The sequence below is a fragment of the Bufo gargarizans genome, chromosome 8 (genome assembly GCF_014858855.1).
Source record: "Bufo gargarizans isolate SCDJY-AF-19 chromosome 8, ASM1485885v1, whole genome shotgun sequence".
Lineage (NCBI taxonomy): Eukaryota > Metazoa > Chordata > Amphibia > Anura > Bufonidae > Bufo > Bufo gargarizans.
Genome location: NC_058087.1, coordinates 34,039,516 through 34,055,051, shown reverse-complemented (window position 1 = coordinate 34,055,051; position 15,536 = coordinate 34,039,516). Strand labels below are relative to the sequence as shown.

Genomic DNA, 15,536 nt, shown 5'->3' with positions numbered 1-15,536 from the left:
GATGCGGATATGGATCTGGAGCACTCTTCTCAGATTGCTTCCATGGTGGATAGCCTGATTTCGGCGATAAGGGACACCTTCCGGGTTCAGGAGGATCTTCCCTCCACTAGCCAACAAGGGGTGTCGTTTCTGCGTGCGAAACAGGCCCCCAAGGCGTTCCCGTTGCACGAAGATTTTTCTATTGTGGTTAACAAGGCTTGGGACCAGCCGGGTTTGCGTTTTGTTATCCCAAAACGTCTGGACCTTCTCTACCCCTTTCCACGCGAGTCCGTGGAACTATGGTCCTCCCCGCCGAAGGTGGATCCGCCGGTGGCTCGCCTGGCGAAATCTACGACCATTCCGGTAGCGGATGGTTCTTCACTCCAGGATCCGGTGGACCGTCGCGTAGAGTCGCTCTCCAAGTCAATCTTTACGGCGAGCGGTTCGGCACTGCGTCCGATTTTCGCATCCGCCTGGGTAGCCAAGGCGGTTTCGGAGTGGTCCCTCCGGTTAAGCCAGGACATTTTGTCCAACCTCCCGCCGGCTGAGCTCGAGTTGTCTGCGCTCCAAATTTCCCATGCGGGGAAATATATCTGTGAAGCGGCACTGGATGCTGGGTCGATGGTTGCCCGTGCCTCAGCTCTCACCACTTCTGTCCGCAGGGAGTTGTGGCTCAAGGCCTGGAAGGCTGATTCTTCCTCTAAACGCTCTCTCTTAAAACTTCCGTTTTCTGGGGCTCGGCTTTTTGGGCCGAAACTGGATGTCGTAATCTCAGAAGCTACGGGTGGCAAAAGCACCCATCTGCCCCAACCCAAAGCGAAGCGGCCTTTTCAGTCCAGATCTGCGTCTTCACGCTTCCAGTCCTTTCGCCGTTTCTCGGGCACCCGTTCAGTTCCCACCTCCACGGCGGGACCACCCAACCAGGATCGGCGGAAGGGCCCGTCCTTTAAGCCCCAGCAGGCTTGGCGTCCGCGTGCCCAGCAACCTCGCACTGCGCCAAGTAAGCAGCCTTCCGCATGAAGGTTTGTCCCCACCCTCTCAGGTGGGGGGGCGTCTTCTCCTGTTCCAGGACATTTGGCACGCCCACATTCCGGACGCATGGACGCTCGAGGTAGTTTCTTCGGGCTACAAAATAGAATTCAGGTCCCTTCCCCCCCAACCGTTTCTTCCTTTCCCAGCCTCCCAGGGATCCCGTCCGGGCCGCGGATTTCTTGAACGCCGTCCAGTCCCTACTTCTGCGGGGGGTGATTTCTCCGGTACCTCCAGAAGAGCGTTTCACAGGTTTTTATTCCAACCTGTTTGTGGTCCCCAAGAAGGAGGGCGATGTGAGACCGGTGCTGGACCTCAAACTCCTGAACCGCTATCTACGGGTTCAGAGGTTCAGAATGGAATCTCTTCGCTCCGTTGTGGCCTCATTGGTGCAGGGGGAGCACATGGCGTCTTTGGACGTGCAAGATGCGTATCTCCACATACCTATCGCTACCACGCACCAACGTTTCCTCCGATTTGCCATCCAGTCGGATCACTTCCAGTTCGTCGCTCTGCCATTCGGTCTGGCGACGGCCCCGCGGGTGTTCACGAAGGTTCTGGCACCCCTTCTGGGGATTCTGCGGTCCAGAGGCATTACCCTTCTCCCATACCTGGACGATATCTTAGTCAAAGCCCCGTCAGCGTCGCAATGCGCAGACAGCCTTCGGATTACGATGAGCACGCTCACTCGCTTCGGTTGGATTCTCAACCGCAGGAAGTCATGCCTGTCTCCGACCACTCGGATCAGGTTCCTGGGTATGACCTTGGATTCCGAGGCTGCCGTGCTGCGTCTCCCTCTGGACAAGAGATCGGGCATTCAGAATGCAGTGGTTCTGCTCACCCGGCGTCGCAAGGTATCGATTCGCAACTGCATGCGAGTTCTGGGGCTGATGGTGGCCTCATTCGAGGCGGTACCGTTCGCCCAGTTCCACACCAGGGAGTTTCAGCGGCTCATCCTGTCATCCTGGGACAAGTCCCGGGATTCACTGGACCTCAGGATCTCGCTGTCTCAGTCCGTTCGCGAGGCTCTCGCCTGGTGGATGGTTCCGGACCACCTGTCGTCAGGGAAGTCGTTCCTGCCGGTGTCATGGACGGTGATTACGACCAACGCCAGCCTCCGCGGTTGGGGAGGGGTCTTCGGTACTCGGACAGCCCAAGGTGTCTGGTCTCTGTCGGAGTCCAAACTACCTATCAATATCCTGGAGCTCCGGGCCATCTACCTCTCCCTTTGCCATTGGACCACCGATTTGCAGGGCCGTCCGGTCAGGATACAGTCGGACAACGCCACAGCGGTTGCCTACGTCAATCACCAGGGGGGGACGCGCAGCGGACCGGTGATGGACGAGGCCGCGAGGATTCTGCAGTGGGCGGAAGCCCATGTCCCGGTGGTCTCGGCGATCTTCATCCCGGGCGTGGACAATTGGACGGCAGATTTCCTCAGCCGAACGACGGTGGACTCGGGGGAGTGGGCTCTCCACCCGGAGGTGTTCGAGGACCTTTTGTCTCCGGTGGGGTCGCCCGGAAGTGGACCTAATGGCATCTCGGTTGAACCACAAACTCCCGTGCTTCCTGTCTCGCGCAAGGGATCCGATGGCCTACGACGTAGACGCACTCGTGGCACCGTGGGACGACTTCAGTTTTCTGTACGTATTCCCGCCGCTGCCGCTCCTACCGCGGATTCTTCGCAGAATCAGGATGGAGGGTGTTCAAACGCTCCTGATTGCCCCAGACTGGCCGCGCCGAGCTTGGTACTCGGAGCTCGTTCTGCTCCTGGGGGACGTGCCGTGGCCTCTTCCACTCAGGCCCGACCTACTCTCACAGGGCCCAGTCTTCCACCAGGATTTACATACACTGCGTTTGACGGCGTGGCTATTGAAACCTTCCTGCTGAAGAAAAGGGGTTTCTCGGATGCGGTCGTTCGCATGATGATCAGGGCTCGGAAGCCCTCCTCCGCGAGGATCTACTATCGTACGTGGAAGTCGTTCTTGAAATTCTGTGAGGACAGGGACCTCCCCTCTAGGAGGTTTTCCCTCCCTACGGTGTTGGCCTTTCTTCAGGCGGGTTTGGAGCTGGGTCTGGCCCTAAGTTCGTTGAAAGGGCAGGTTTCGGCCCTTTCCATATTTTTCCACCGTACACTGGCGGTGCTGGGGCCCGTCAAGACCTTCATGCAGGGTGTTGCGCACACCGCGGTTCCATATCGGCCACCGTTGCATTCCTGGGACCTGAATTTGGTGCTGGTGGCACTTCAGTCCCAGCCGTTTGAACCCCTGCGAGAAGTCTCCCTCCGCATGTTGTCATGGAAGGTCGCATTCCTAGTTGCCATTACGTCCATACGTCGGGTGTCGGAACTGGCAGCACTGTCGTGCAAGGAGCCCTTCTTGGTGTTCCATCAGGATATGGTGGTGCTCCGGACGGTGCCGTCGTTTCTGCCGAAGGTGGTGTCGGCGTTCCATGTCAATGAGGACATTGTCCTCCCTTCGCTTTGCCCTAAACCTTCCCATCCTAGGGAAGTGGCGCTTCATCGTCTGGATGTGGTGCGGGCCTTACGGATCTACCTGGCCGCGGTAGCCTCCTTTAGGCGAGCGGACTCTCTGTTCCTAGTTCCGGAGGGTCCTCGGAAGGGTTTGGCGGCATCCAAGGTGGCGATTGCTCGGTGGATTAGATTGGCCATTCACGAGGCCTACCACTCCAAAGGCAGGGTTCCTCCGCCTGGTATCACGGCTCACTCTACCAGGGCGGTCGGGGCTTCTTGGGCACACTTTCACCACGCTTCGGCGTCTCAACTGTGTAAGGCAGCGACTTGGTCTTCGTTGCACACCTTCACCAAGTTTTACAAAGTGCATTCGTTCGCATCGGCGGATGCTGCTCTTGGCCGTAGGATCTTACAGGCCGCAGTGTAGTGGCTCGACTGTGGAGGTGGAGCCAGCGGTTTTCCCACCCTGGGGACTGCTTTAGGACGTCCCATGGTCCTGTGTCCCCCAATGATATGAGCGAGAAAACGAGATTTTTGTGAACTCACCTTGTAAAATCTCTTTCTCGCTTTATTCATTGGGGGACACAGCACCCACCCATTGTTGTTGGTTTCTACTGAGACCAGTGGTCCAAGTTGCCGGTTGGGACTGAGGTCAGGTTCGGTTGTTTTGTTGGACTGTGGTCTTCCTGTTTTGTTTTGTTTCGGTATGTTTTCTCCTACTGCTGAAGCACAAACTGATATGCTCTCTCCAGGCTGGAGGGGGTATAGCCTGCAGGGGAGGAGCAAACAGCTTTCAGCCTAGTGTCGCCTCCTAGTGGCAGCAGCAAGCTATACCCATGGTCCTGTCTCCCCCAATGAATAAAGCGAGAAAGAGATTTTACAAGGTGAGTTCACAAAAATCTCGTTATATACACACACATACACACACACACACACACACACACACACACACAAAATGATATAGCTATCATTGTAGCTTATGCTCCGATTAGGTGTGATCAATTATGTTTCTATATCTGAGACCCATCATAGCAAAAATTATTAAAAGCCGCTTAGTGTACAGTTATAATAAAATAATTAGTAATAATTTATGGTTTTGATAGATTTTAGTCAGACTGTATAGCAATGACAAGAGCACATTTACTGCATTCTGTGTTTAATTGCTGTGAGGTGTGTTCAGACTTTGTTTTTTTGGTGGTTCACAGCAGAATTACTGGACCTGACTTCTCCCCTCTGGCCGTCCATGTATTCTTCGGCACATACTTCGATGCAGCACGCACACCAGCTTCAGCTGTTCTCTCAGCAGCATTTAATGCGACAACATGAACTATATATGTTACTGCAACAGGAAGCAGCTCATTCTACAAATCTACATAGGGGCGCACACCTAGATGGTGCTGAGCCACCGAGAACTGAACAGCCAGATCTTCTAGATTTACAGAGAAATGTTGACATCTTGGAACTACAGAGAACTGCTCAACTGGAAGCAAAAGAATTCCAAAGGAAAACCCAGCACCAGACCCAAGAATGTCACAGAAATGAACGGCGTCTGGTGAGGCCTTAGATATTTATATATACATATATTTTCTTTTCCATTCATGTACTGTCAGGATTTTGTAGTTGCATAGTAATATATATATATTAGTATCTGTATTTAAACGTTTAGAATTCTGCAATTTTCACACTAGGCCTAATAACAGGTCATGACTTCCTTATCTATACAGGTAACTTTTCAGCAGCCATTATCATCATTGCCACCGGCTACAATGACAACAAACACCTATATATAGATAACACAGGTTCCACCATCCAATACAACAAAAGGAAAAGGAAAAAGGATGGAGAGGGCCAATGTGTGGGATTGCCAGTAATACAGAATACACTACTGCTCACCTTATTCTGTTATGCACCAGGGCACAACATACATACGTACATGTAAAACGATTAGATGGGTCCTACTGGAGTCAGGCACCAAGAGAAATAGTTGAAGGGTCTGTAGCTCGATGCAAATGGATAAAAGAGTAAAGGGGCACGTTCAAAGATCTTTTGACAGTGCCAACGAAAGAGGCCTTTTTCGCTCAGGTTCTTCCATTCAGAGTAGGTGATATCACAGCTTATCAGCTCCCTTCTGACGTCTTCAATGAGTCCAGTTAATGGGGTCATCCAATATCTAAAATCTCCCCCCAAATTCCCAGGCCCCTTGTATGGATTATACTTACCTGCTCCCCAGCACCTGTGTGGCTCCGGATCCCTGCATAGCCGCAGCTGCATCCCCCTTGAGGCTCGTCCCCATCACGGCCTGCTATTGGCTGCTCCCCTGTCGCCGGATATTTTGATCCAAGAGACGGGGATCCGGAGCCACGCAGATGCCGGGAAGCAGATAAGTGATCCATACAAGGGGCACGGGCATTGGGGGGATATTTTAGATATTGGGTAAAACCTTTAAACTCCATTGTGTCCAGAGGCAGCGTTGCACTTTCTTGTTAGATTACAATGTAATAAATTGCAGTCTTCAATGCAGTTGGACTATTTGGACAGAGGGGAACCCCGGCTGCTTTTATCTATTCCGGACAAGCTCTAGTCGCCCTATGTGCCCCCACACAACATGGGCTCTTACATCAGTGGATATTCCCTAAGAAGATAGAAAGCCGCCCAGTAGCCCCCTGTCGAGAGCTACTATGAAGACTGCAATTTATTACAATTCAGTCTAACAAGAAAACGCAATACGTCACAATCTGGCCACAAGCTGATAAGTAGCAGGCCCCGGTGAAGACCATGGGGAAAGACGATTGGGAAAGAAGCTGTTTGCAGCCTTCTATATGAGGTAGGCCTTAGGAGTCCTCTCGGCATATGCCTCCGCCGTGGGGCTCATAACGTGATGTAAGCCTAAGGCTGAATTCAGATCACCATTTAGCTTTCTATTCTCCTGATCTATCAGAAAAACTGAAAAAAAAAACAAAAAAAAAAACATTTATTTTGAGCTTCAGTAATGATCAGTTTGCGTCAGTTTTTGTCACTTCTGTCAGAGATCAGAAAAAGTACTACCTGCAGGATTTTCATTACTCTTTTAGAATTATAGAAATGCTTTTAAACATTTTTGTCTTTTCAGCAATACTATTATATTTTTTCTAATCTGAAGACCTTGTGTCTGTTTATGTCTTTACGAGCAGATAAAACCAGGGCAAGAAAAAGTTGTGCCTCTGTCTCCACATTTGTGTAAGGAAAGCTCTCTGTGCAGCTCGCCATCCGATTCCTGCAGTAAAGGGTTCGGCTCTTCGCCTCTCCATCTCAACTCCTTCTCTGCAACAAACAAATTGGAGGACGAGTCCGATAAGCGCGCCTCCGAGGAGCCATCGTTCAGCAGCGTGACACCTGCCTCAGCATTACCAGCAAAAGTAGAAGTTATTGTGGGGTCTGTGAAAGATGCAGACATGATGGAGGGCGACACGTCTCCACTTCAAGGTTGGTGTCTAGATATTGAGCTTTGCTGTAAATTGCTGAGTGCTAATGTATTAAAGGGAACCTGTCAGCAGGCAATTCACTTACACCAGACATAGTGTCCTGTAGCACAAGCTCATCACTTAGTGATCCATTGCTTCATTCTGGAGAAAAAGTGTTTTAAGTCCATGTGCAAATAAACAGTTAAGTGCACTGAGGGCAGGCCCAAGTCACTGCTGTTTTCTGTGAAGTACAGGAAACATTTCTTTACTCCTTCCAGAGAGGTGAATAAAATCACCTGACAACTTTTGGGATAAACCCATATTTCCACCTACATAATATTAACCCCTTCCCATACAAGTCAGTTGCCTTCTGTCTTGCACAGCAGATATCTGTCTGCAATGGCAGAGGTCAGAGATAAATCCGATCCCAGTATTAACTCCTTAGATGTCCCAGTCAATAGTGACTGCGGCTTCTAAGCAGGTAGACAGAGGAAAGGGGCTCCCCGTGTCAACTGATTTCGCCCCCCCTCGTTCTTCCAGCAATGTAGTTCTGGGGTGCTGACAGTTGTCAGTCCCCCATGATTGTCAACGTACTGTTCCAGAGGTGAGGTGCCAGCACAATACACAGCAGTACAGAAGTATTGCAGTGTATTATTCAAGCAATCATGTCATCAAATATTCAAATTTAGTAACATTCTTAAAAAAAAAAAAAAAGTTCAAAGTTTAACGCCCTTTTTTCCATTTGCTACATGAAAAATGTAAACATAATAATTAAATATCACGTTATTTATCCTGCATGATCTTCGCTGATAAAAAAAAAAAGTATTTCGGTCATTATGGCTTTACAAAAATGTAATAAATTTAATAAAATGACATAACAAAGTCATATGTACCTCAAAATTGTACCTGTAAAAGCAATGGCTCATCCTCCAAATAAAAAATTAATAAAAAAAAGTTATGGGTGGAAGAATATGGTGACACAAAGTATTGTTAAAGTAGTAAAACGGTTAACATCATTTTTACTGTAAAAATGAAACCCAAAAAACAACGGCAGAATTTTATTATTTTTCCATTCCACCCCTCCAAAAATGTTGTGAAAATGAAATAAATTATAGTTGCCCCAAAATGGTGTCATTAAACTATACAACTTGTCCTGAAAAAAAAAAAGAACAAGCCTTCATATGGTTTCATAGACAGAAAAATAAGAAGCCCTTAAGAAGGCAAGGATAAAAATAAAAATCAAACACAAAAAGTTGCTGCAACGAGGAGCTAAAGGAGATTTCTGTGAATTTAAAGGGGTTTTAGGAGACTTTTATACTAATGACCTTATTCTATGGATAAGTCATCAGTATCTGATCATTGCAGGTCCGACACCCAGAACCCCCGCCGATCAGCTAATTGAGAAGGTACCGACGCCCCTGTGAGCACCGCTGCCTTCTCACAGCTTACCAAGCACAGCCCCGTAGATTGTATAGTGGCCATGCTTGGTATCAGAGCTCAGCCCATTTCACTGAGCTGTGCCTAGGCCACATCGGACGTCAGGCTAAGCTGCGAGAAAGCACCAGTGCCTACCTAAACAGCTGATCGGCAAGGGTCCTGGGTGTTGGACCCTCACCAATCAGATCATCAGATGGGTCATCAATACTAGATCGGTGGTGTTCCAACTTGTGCCACCACTGCTGATCATCTGTTGGACGGGTCCATGCTGATCACAATGTATTTCTCATTTTAGATCCCGCACATGGATACTCCATGCAGTGTCTCTCACCCTCGGTGCAGCACCAGCTCTCTTATGTGACTCAATCAACAAAAGTTGAAAATGCAGAAAGTTTTGTTTCTGAATCAAAGGCTTGTCACATTGAAGCCCCCTTGAACCTTAAATCCGTCCATGTATCTGAGGATCTCGAGGCTGCAGAATCGCCGACTGACTCAATTAAAACGGAAAATGTACCTATCGTTGCAAGTTGTAAGATCTCTTATGCCCGAGACGTTTGTACAGCGCCCGTGGAATGCCAACAGTTTTCGTTTCCAGAAACAGAACCTCCAAACGTAGGTGAGATAGAAAATGAAGGAGAAATGGAAAGTCTTTCCCCTTGCATTTCTGAAATTAATCTCGGCTTTGGAAAAGGAACATGTTCAACTCAGACGGACTTCAACACGTTCGAGTCTCAAAATAATGAAATTGATTTGGTAACAAAACCTCAAAACGTTGAGCAATCCCCCAGAACAGACGAGGTCCAGGATTTAAGTATGATGACTAGACGAGCATGCGCAGGCAGTGCACCTTCTGAACCTGCTACCTGTAAGGAGGAGGACATGTGTTTTCAACCGTCTGATGTCCGATTCATTAATGATCCACTGGCCGGGATGAATGTGTTAATTGCCGCATCGGAAATGCCTCAAGCTTGCTGTCTGCCGCCCAGAAGCAGCGCAGTCCTCGTGCCTGATATAGCAGCGGACAGCTCACTATTCCAAGGCATTGTGCTGCTGAGTGAAATGGCTGAGACCGAGCTCGAGAGAAGAACGCAGACGGACGGTGAGTTTCTGTGTGTTTAATAAGTTTGGATAAAGGCTGCAATGACCGGTGACTCACACACACACTGCATTCACACGAACGGGAAAAATGGCCGTGTGAGGACCAGTTAAGTAAAAGCCGTCAGGCGGCCATTGGTTAGGACCAACTGAAATCTATGGGGCTATTCATATGGCAGTTTTTAATGGCCTATTTTGGCTGTTTTCATGGCCAGACAGGCCCCATTGAAATCGGAAGGGACAGGAGTGCGGCCATTGAAAACTGGGGACATTTATTAAGACCGACAATTTATACACCAGTCTTAATCTCTCTGTGCTGCCGGCAGATGCGCCAACGTTATGTAGAAGCGCAGGCCGTACGATGCGCTTTAATCTACACCGGCTCCTTTGCTGGAGCTGTTTAAGTCTATTTTTCACGCCATAAACTTTTGTGGAAAATAATGACTGAAATGTGTCGGTCGTCCTGCCCTCATCCCTACCCACGCCATGCCCCCTTTTTCTGCCACTTCAGAAAAGTGGAGTGACTTGTGTAAAGGCACCGATTTTGTCGCAAAACACCTTTGCAACAAAATCTGCGACCTTAATACGCCACAAAGCGGCGTAAAAAATAATAAATGGCTGCCACAGTTTTTTTTTTTTTTTTTAAGGCATTCAGTGGTTAAGATGGTAAAAATTAAATATTCACCTCAACCACTTGGACGAGCAGGACACTCACTCCTCATTAAATGCAGCAGGACCTGCATGCCTAGTGTGATGACATCACCACTCTGGGTGCACAGGTCCTGCTGCATTCAATGTGGGGCAAATGTCCCATATGTGCAGGTGGTTCAGGTGAGTATTTTTTTATTTAATGTTTTTATACCAGCAGAATGGGTGCCAAAGGGGAGCATTCTTGCACTGGGAGCACGGTGGGGAGGCATTTGATGTCCGGGGGCATTATGAGGGCACTGCAGGGGTTGGGATAAAAAAAAAAAGCTGTCATCAAATTCATCAATTTTTAATGTCCGTTTTTAACAGCCAGACGGCCAGAAAATAGATGTACAAATGGTTGAAAAATGGCCATGAAGACCTGACAGTGCGCTCGTCGTGTGAATGTGGCCTAAAGATAAGACTTGGAAGCATATGTCAATGTCAGTCTTTCTTTGTCTTCACTCACCAGATTTGCAGAGCTGCCACATTAGACCTTCCCTTGAAAGCCTGTTGGCTGCTAGCTCTCAAATGTTAATGGAGGTGCTTTCTAGACCAACTTTGGATCGCCTGAAAGCCGAATCTATTAAACTGCCGCGAGAACTAACCCCGAATAAAAAATATAGCTGGAAACTAGACGCAAGCGCACAGGTGAGTGGGTATTTGTAGGATGCAGCAATGGTTAAATGGTCATATATTTATATGGTGTGAGCACAATAACCTGCATATTCTTATCTTATAAATAGTAAAGTATTTACAATCGCAATTTACAAATCTTGTTATAATGTTTGTTTTTGGTCATTGCTGCTTAAAGGGATTGTCTCACAAAGACATCCACCATCTATATGCTTTATTATTGCCTATGACATAATAGAAAATTGTCCCCCGCCGGGTACGTCCTCTGTGTGCCACCATGGAGAGCCTCTAACAAAGAGCATCTGTTGCTCAGGCGTACACAGCCTGGGCCAATGTTATTTTGTGAAATCCCCTTTGACATATGGTTGTATTACAGCAGGGTGAATTGGTGACCGGAAAATGTTACTTGCACAATATATTGCCTTGTGCTGGGAAAGAACGCTATGACATTCTAGATATTACGTTATTTTACTTCTGTATTTAGAGCGTCCCTGTCATTTCAAGGGTTTTTCAGAAAAAGCTTTTTGTATGTGAGCAGTAGCACTATTTGTGGCCATCATATGACTTGTAGTGTATATGACATTTATAATCCGTTTTCCCTTCTGAAAGTTCCATCTCTAGCTGTCAGTTTTCCCAGGGGAAGGGTGGAGGCTGGCTGTTACGATGTCTCCCCTAAACAGCACACAGAGAAACCAGGAGATTCTGCTCCATTATCTTACAAACAGTGAGAATAGAGTACATTATTTATCAGAAATGAGCAGTGTAGTTGTAAATCAAGCATTGGGGTGAGGCAGAAAACTTACAGTAGCCTTCAGCCTTGTCTGTGTGTGTTTCTCTCCCTTTCTCTCTCTAAAGTTGCTTCCTCATACCCCTCTCCTCTCCATAGGCTTCTGTGTCCTGCATGTAACCTGATCACTCAGTGAGTTCATAATCCATCTCCTCTCTCAAGATGGATTTTAGCAGTGAATTGAGGGTGAGTGATCAGGGCAGGGGGAGAAGTAGAAAAGGCTCGTAAGTGGAGAAAGGCATTTATCTTTAAGATATATTACAATGTTTCTTATATTCACATGTAGTGTTGACCTATGCAGTTTTTTAAGAAAAGACAGTGCCCATCTATTGCAGGGTTAACGCCAAATGGTGAATTAGTCACTCACTGAAAATTCTATGCAATACACGTGACAGAAAAAAAATCCGAAAAAAATCAGTGCACAGTTCTTGGCATATCAGTTATCTTGTGGAAAGGCCAGAATTGGATAAGTTTTAGAGACAGAGATTTGTGAACATTTACACATAGGCTGCAGGCAGGGAAAGGAGAGAAGAACTACAAACTGTCCTACTTTTGATTTATGACTATAGCAACCACGGCACCTAGGCACTTAGAGGGTTGTTGCCATCGGCCTCCTGCTAACAAGTTCACACAGTGCCGATGCATTGCCATAGCAGCCTTAGGCCTCGTTCACACTTCAGTGTTTAGTCAGTGATTTCCATCAGTGATTTGTGAGCCAAAACCTGGTGCGGCTCTAAACACAGAACAGGAGCAGATCTTTCCCTTCTACCTCATGTCTGTGGAGGCTCCACTTCTGGTTTTGGCTCACAAATCACTGATGGAAATCACTGACCAAACACTGAAGTGTGAACGAGGCCTTAGGCGCTGTGCCACAAGCATGGCCTAATAAATTGCCTGACTAGAAACAGAAACCTGATGATTGCATGTTGTTAGGCCGCTGCCTCAACAAAAAGTTTAAAAAAGTAAAAAAAAAAAATTCCAATCATACCCCTTTCCCTCAAATTAATAAAAATAAACATCTTTGGTGTCGCCGTGTCCAAAAATGCCCGTACTTCTAAAATATAAAAATATTTATCCCATAGGGCAAATGACATAACAGAAAAAAAAAGTAAAAAATTAATTTGAATAAAAAATTATTAAAGTCATACACATCCCATGGTATCAGTAAAAACTACAGATCGTCCCGAAAAAAAAAAATAGCACTCAAACAGTTACACAGATGTAAATACCAAAAAGTTAGAGATAGAAAGAAAAAATGTATTTCTTCGAAAGTCATTTTTTTTTTCAGTATTGCTGTAATCGTACTGATCCAAAGAATGAAGAGCAAGGATCAGTTCTACCACATAAGGAACGTGGTAAAAACAAAACCCATAAAACTGTGGCGGAACTGAGTTATTTTTCCAATTAGAATTTTTTTTCCAGCTTCCCACTACATTGGCACAGAGGGGATTTTATTTTCTGCAATAAAAGACCCACTGATTATGGATCAAGACGGATCAGTGGTAATGTGGAACCGCTGTGCCCAGTAACCAGTTTGCCGTTAGGCCAAACCCTAAGGGTGTTATTCTGGCGCCTCCCTGGTATTCACCCTTTAACCCCTATACAGGGATGTAGACTTTGCTGCGGTTTGGCGACCAGACCACTACCTCCTAGGATGGTCTTGGTGTACTTGGCAGCTGACCCTCGGACTCAGGAGCACAGGCAGGATCAGGAAACGCACAAAACCACAGGCACAGTCTGAACAGGAACGAAGACTAAAACACAGGTCTCTGGACAACACAACAGGCAAACTGGAACAAGGGCATAAACACCAAACAGGATAATAAAACATGGAGAGAAATGAAACGAGACCGGTCGAGCAGGGAACACAGACAGATCACGGCAGGAACAGGTCAGACATACAGACTGGCAAGGACTGGACAGAAAACAGAACTGCAGACTCGGATACAGGAACTATTGCTGTTGCTCAGCCAAGGAGTGGGATACACACACACAACATGTAGCTGAGCTCATTAGCCTAAAACACACAGCAAGCAAGGGCAATTAACCCATGCCTTGCTGAAATGAACAGAGTGGAGAGACCTACAGTACACAATAGTCCTGTTCACCCCACAAAGTATCTGCGGCCATTTTGCACGAGACAGAGGCAGCAGCGCACTGCCACACTGACACATGGCCCCAGATACACACCACCAGCATCTGGCAACCAGCCCACACGGCATACAATAAAACACAAGAACAGAAAATGTAACACTGACATATGTGACAATTAGAGAGCAATTATGCTCTAATTAATGGGTCAGAGGTTTAAGTTACAAAAGAGGAACAGTGTTCCAGCCACTTCCACCATAGACTCAAAGTCGGGCATATATCTAAAAAAAGAATCCTTTATTTATGTCATATACTGTGGAAGCTGAAGAGGGCTATCTGCCCTTGAAATGCGTTGCATAAATAAAGGATTTGTTGTTTAGATGTATGCCTGCCTGTATGGTGATAGCGCCTGGAACATGGCTCTTCTTTTGTAACTGAAACTCTATCCTTGAATTCCCAGCTGATGACTCCTGTAACTCGGCCAGTGTAGAACCTAGGCTGCAGCCCCGAACACGCACTTGCTGTGCGGTGGAGAAACCTCACGCCATTAAGGTGTTGTGACATTCACAACAAGAAAAGGTAAACACATTACCAACTAATATGCAAACAGTGTTAGCCTTATGATAATACACATGAGGCGCTGCCTCCCTTTTTTTCTCTCTTACCTATGATTGATGGGAGGATTGATAACATGCACATAAGTCCATGTTACCTCCACCTGAAGTCATGTACACTTATACGGGGACAGGATGATCTATACCTCTCCCTGCAGCCTGTCAGCACGTCCCCCACTGCCCTCCTCATAGCCATACTTCAACCTGCTCTAAGGGCTCATTCAGACAGCCGTATGCTGTCCGCAATAATACTGAATGCTATCCTTTTTTTTTTTTTTTTTTGTGGATCCGCAAAAAAACGGATGGCATTCAGTATTTTTGCCGACCCATAGACTTTAATAGGGCCATGTTCTGATTTTCACTGGCAAGTATAAGACATGTTTCATATGTTTTGCGGAACCATGGAATAGAAAAGGGCCCCATGAATAGGTCAGCATCTAATCTGCAAATAAAATTATCTACATTTTTGCAGATAGCATATGGCCATCTGAATGAGCCCTTAGGCTGTAGAGCAGTTAGAGGTAGAACGTTTAGAAACCAGATGAGGAGTGAGATCTGCAGGTAATACCATTCCAGACTAGCTTTGGGTGTACGGCAACAAGCACTGCAATCCTGGTCTTGTTTTAACTCTGATATCCGCTTTAAAACAAGACCTCATACAGTCTGAGAGAGTGCCATTTGTAGCAAGGAAATATTTCATACCTGCTTGGCTACTGGAGGGAATATTACTGGCAGTTAATGTAGCTGGTAGAAATTAAACACCAGCATCAGCCTCCTGATGGGAATACCAGCTAGGCCGTTGGTTTACCCGGCAGGGGGCAACCCTATGCACATTGCAGATTTTATCGTAGGAATTAAAAACCTGCAGCCTACCCTGTTAATTGCAAAGTTGGCACAATTGTATGACTTGTTTAGCTGATGCCATAACACTTTTTTTTCTCTTTATATCACACATATCAATATGGCCATAACACTTTGTTCCACATCCGAGACGCATCTTATGCGGACCCGCATCTGTTGCTCTGTTCCGTGGCCCCGCAAAAATTATAGATCTCCTATTCTTGTCGATTTTGCAGACAAGAATAGGCACTTTTATAATGGTCCGCCCGTTCTGCAATTTGCTGACCAAAAAACGCAGCTTGTTCGTATGCGTGAGCCCTTAAAGGGAGTGTCATGAGAAAATGCCCTATTGTTTAAATCATATTTTTGTTAAATATATTTTTCTAAAATTTTGGGTAATTTATAATTGTTTAATTTTCCATGTCATT

At 46.8% G+C, this 15,536-nt stretch overlaps 1 protein-coding gene across 2 annotated transcripts in view; it reads left to right on the top strand.

Annotated features, from left to right (window-relative positions):
* Nucleotides 1–15,536, top strand: part of TNRC18 (trinucleotide repeat containing 18) — a 149,077-nt gene that overhangs the window by 69,184 nt on the left and 64,357 nt on the right. For both annotated transcript variants that reach the window (XM_044303212.1, XM_044303211.1), the window contains exons 8-11: nt 4,687–5,033; nt 6,652–6,943; nt 8,654–9,457; nt 10,613–10,791. In XM_044303212.1, coding sequence (XP_044159147.1) covers nt 4,687–5,033; nt 6,652–6,943; nt 8,654–9,457; nt 10,613–10,791 — 1,622 coding nt within the window. The remainder of the gene's footprint in view (nt 1–4,686; nt 5,034–6,651; nt 6,944–8,653; nt 9,458–10,612; nt 10,792–15,536) is intronic.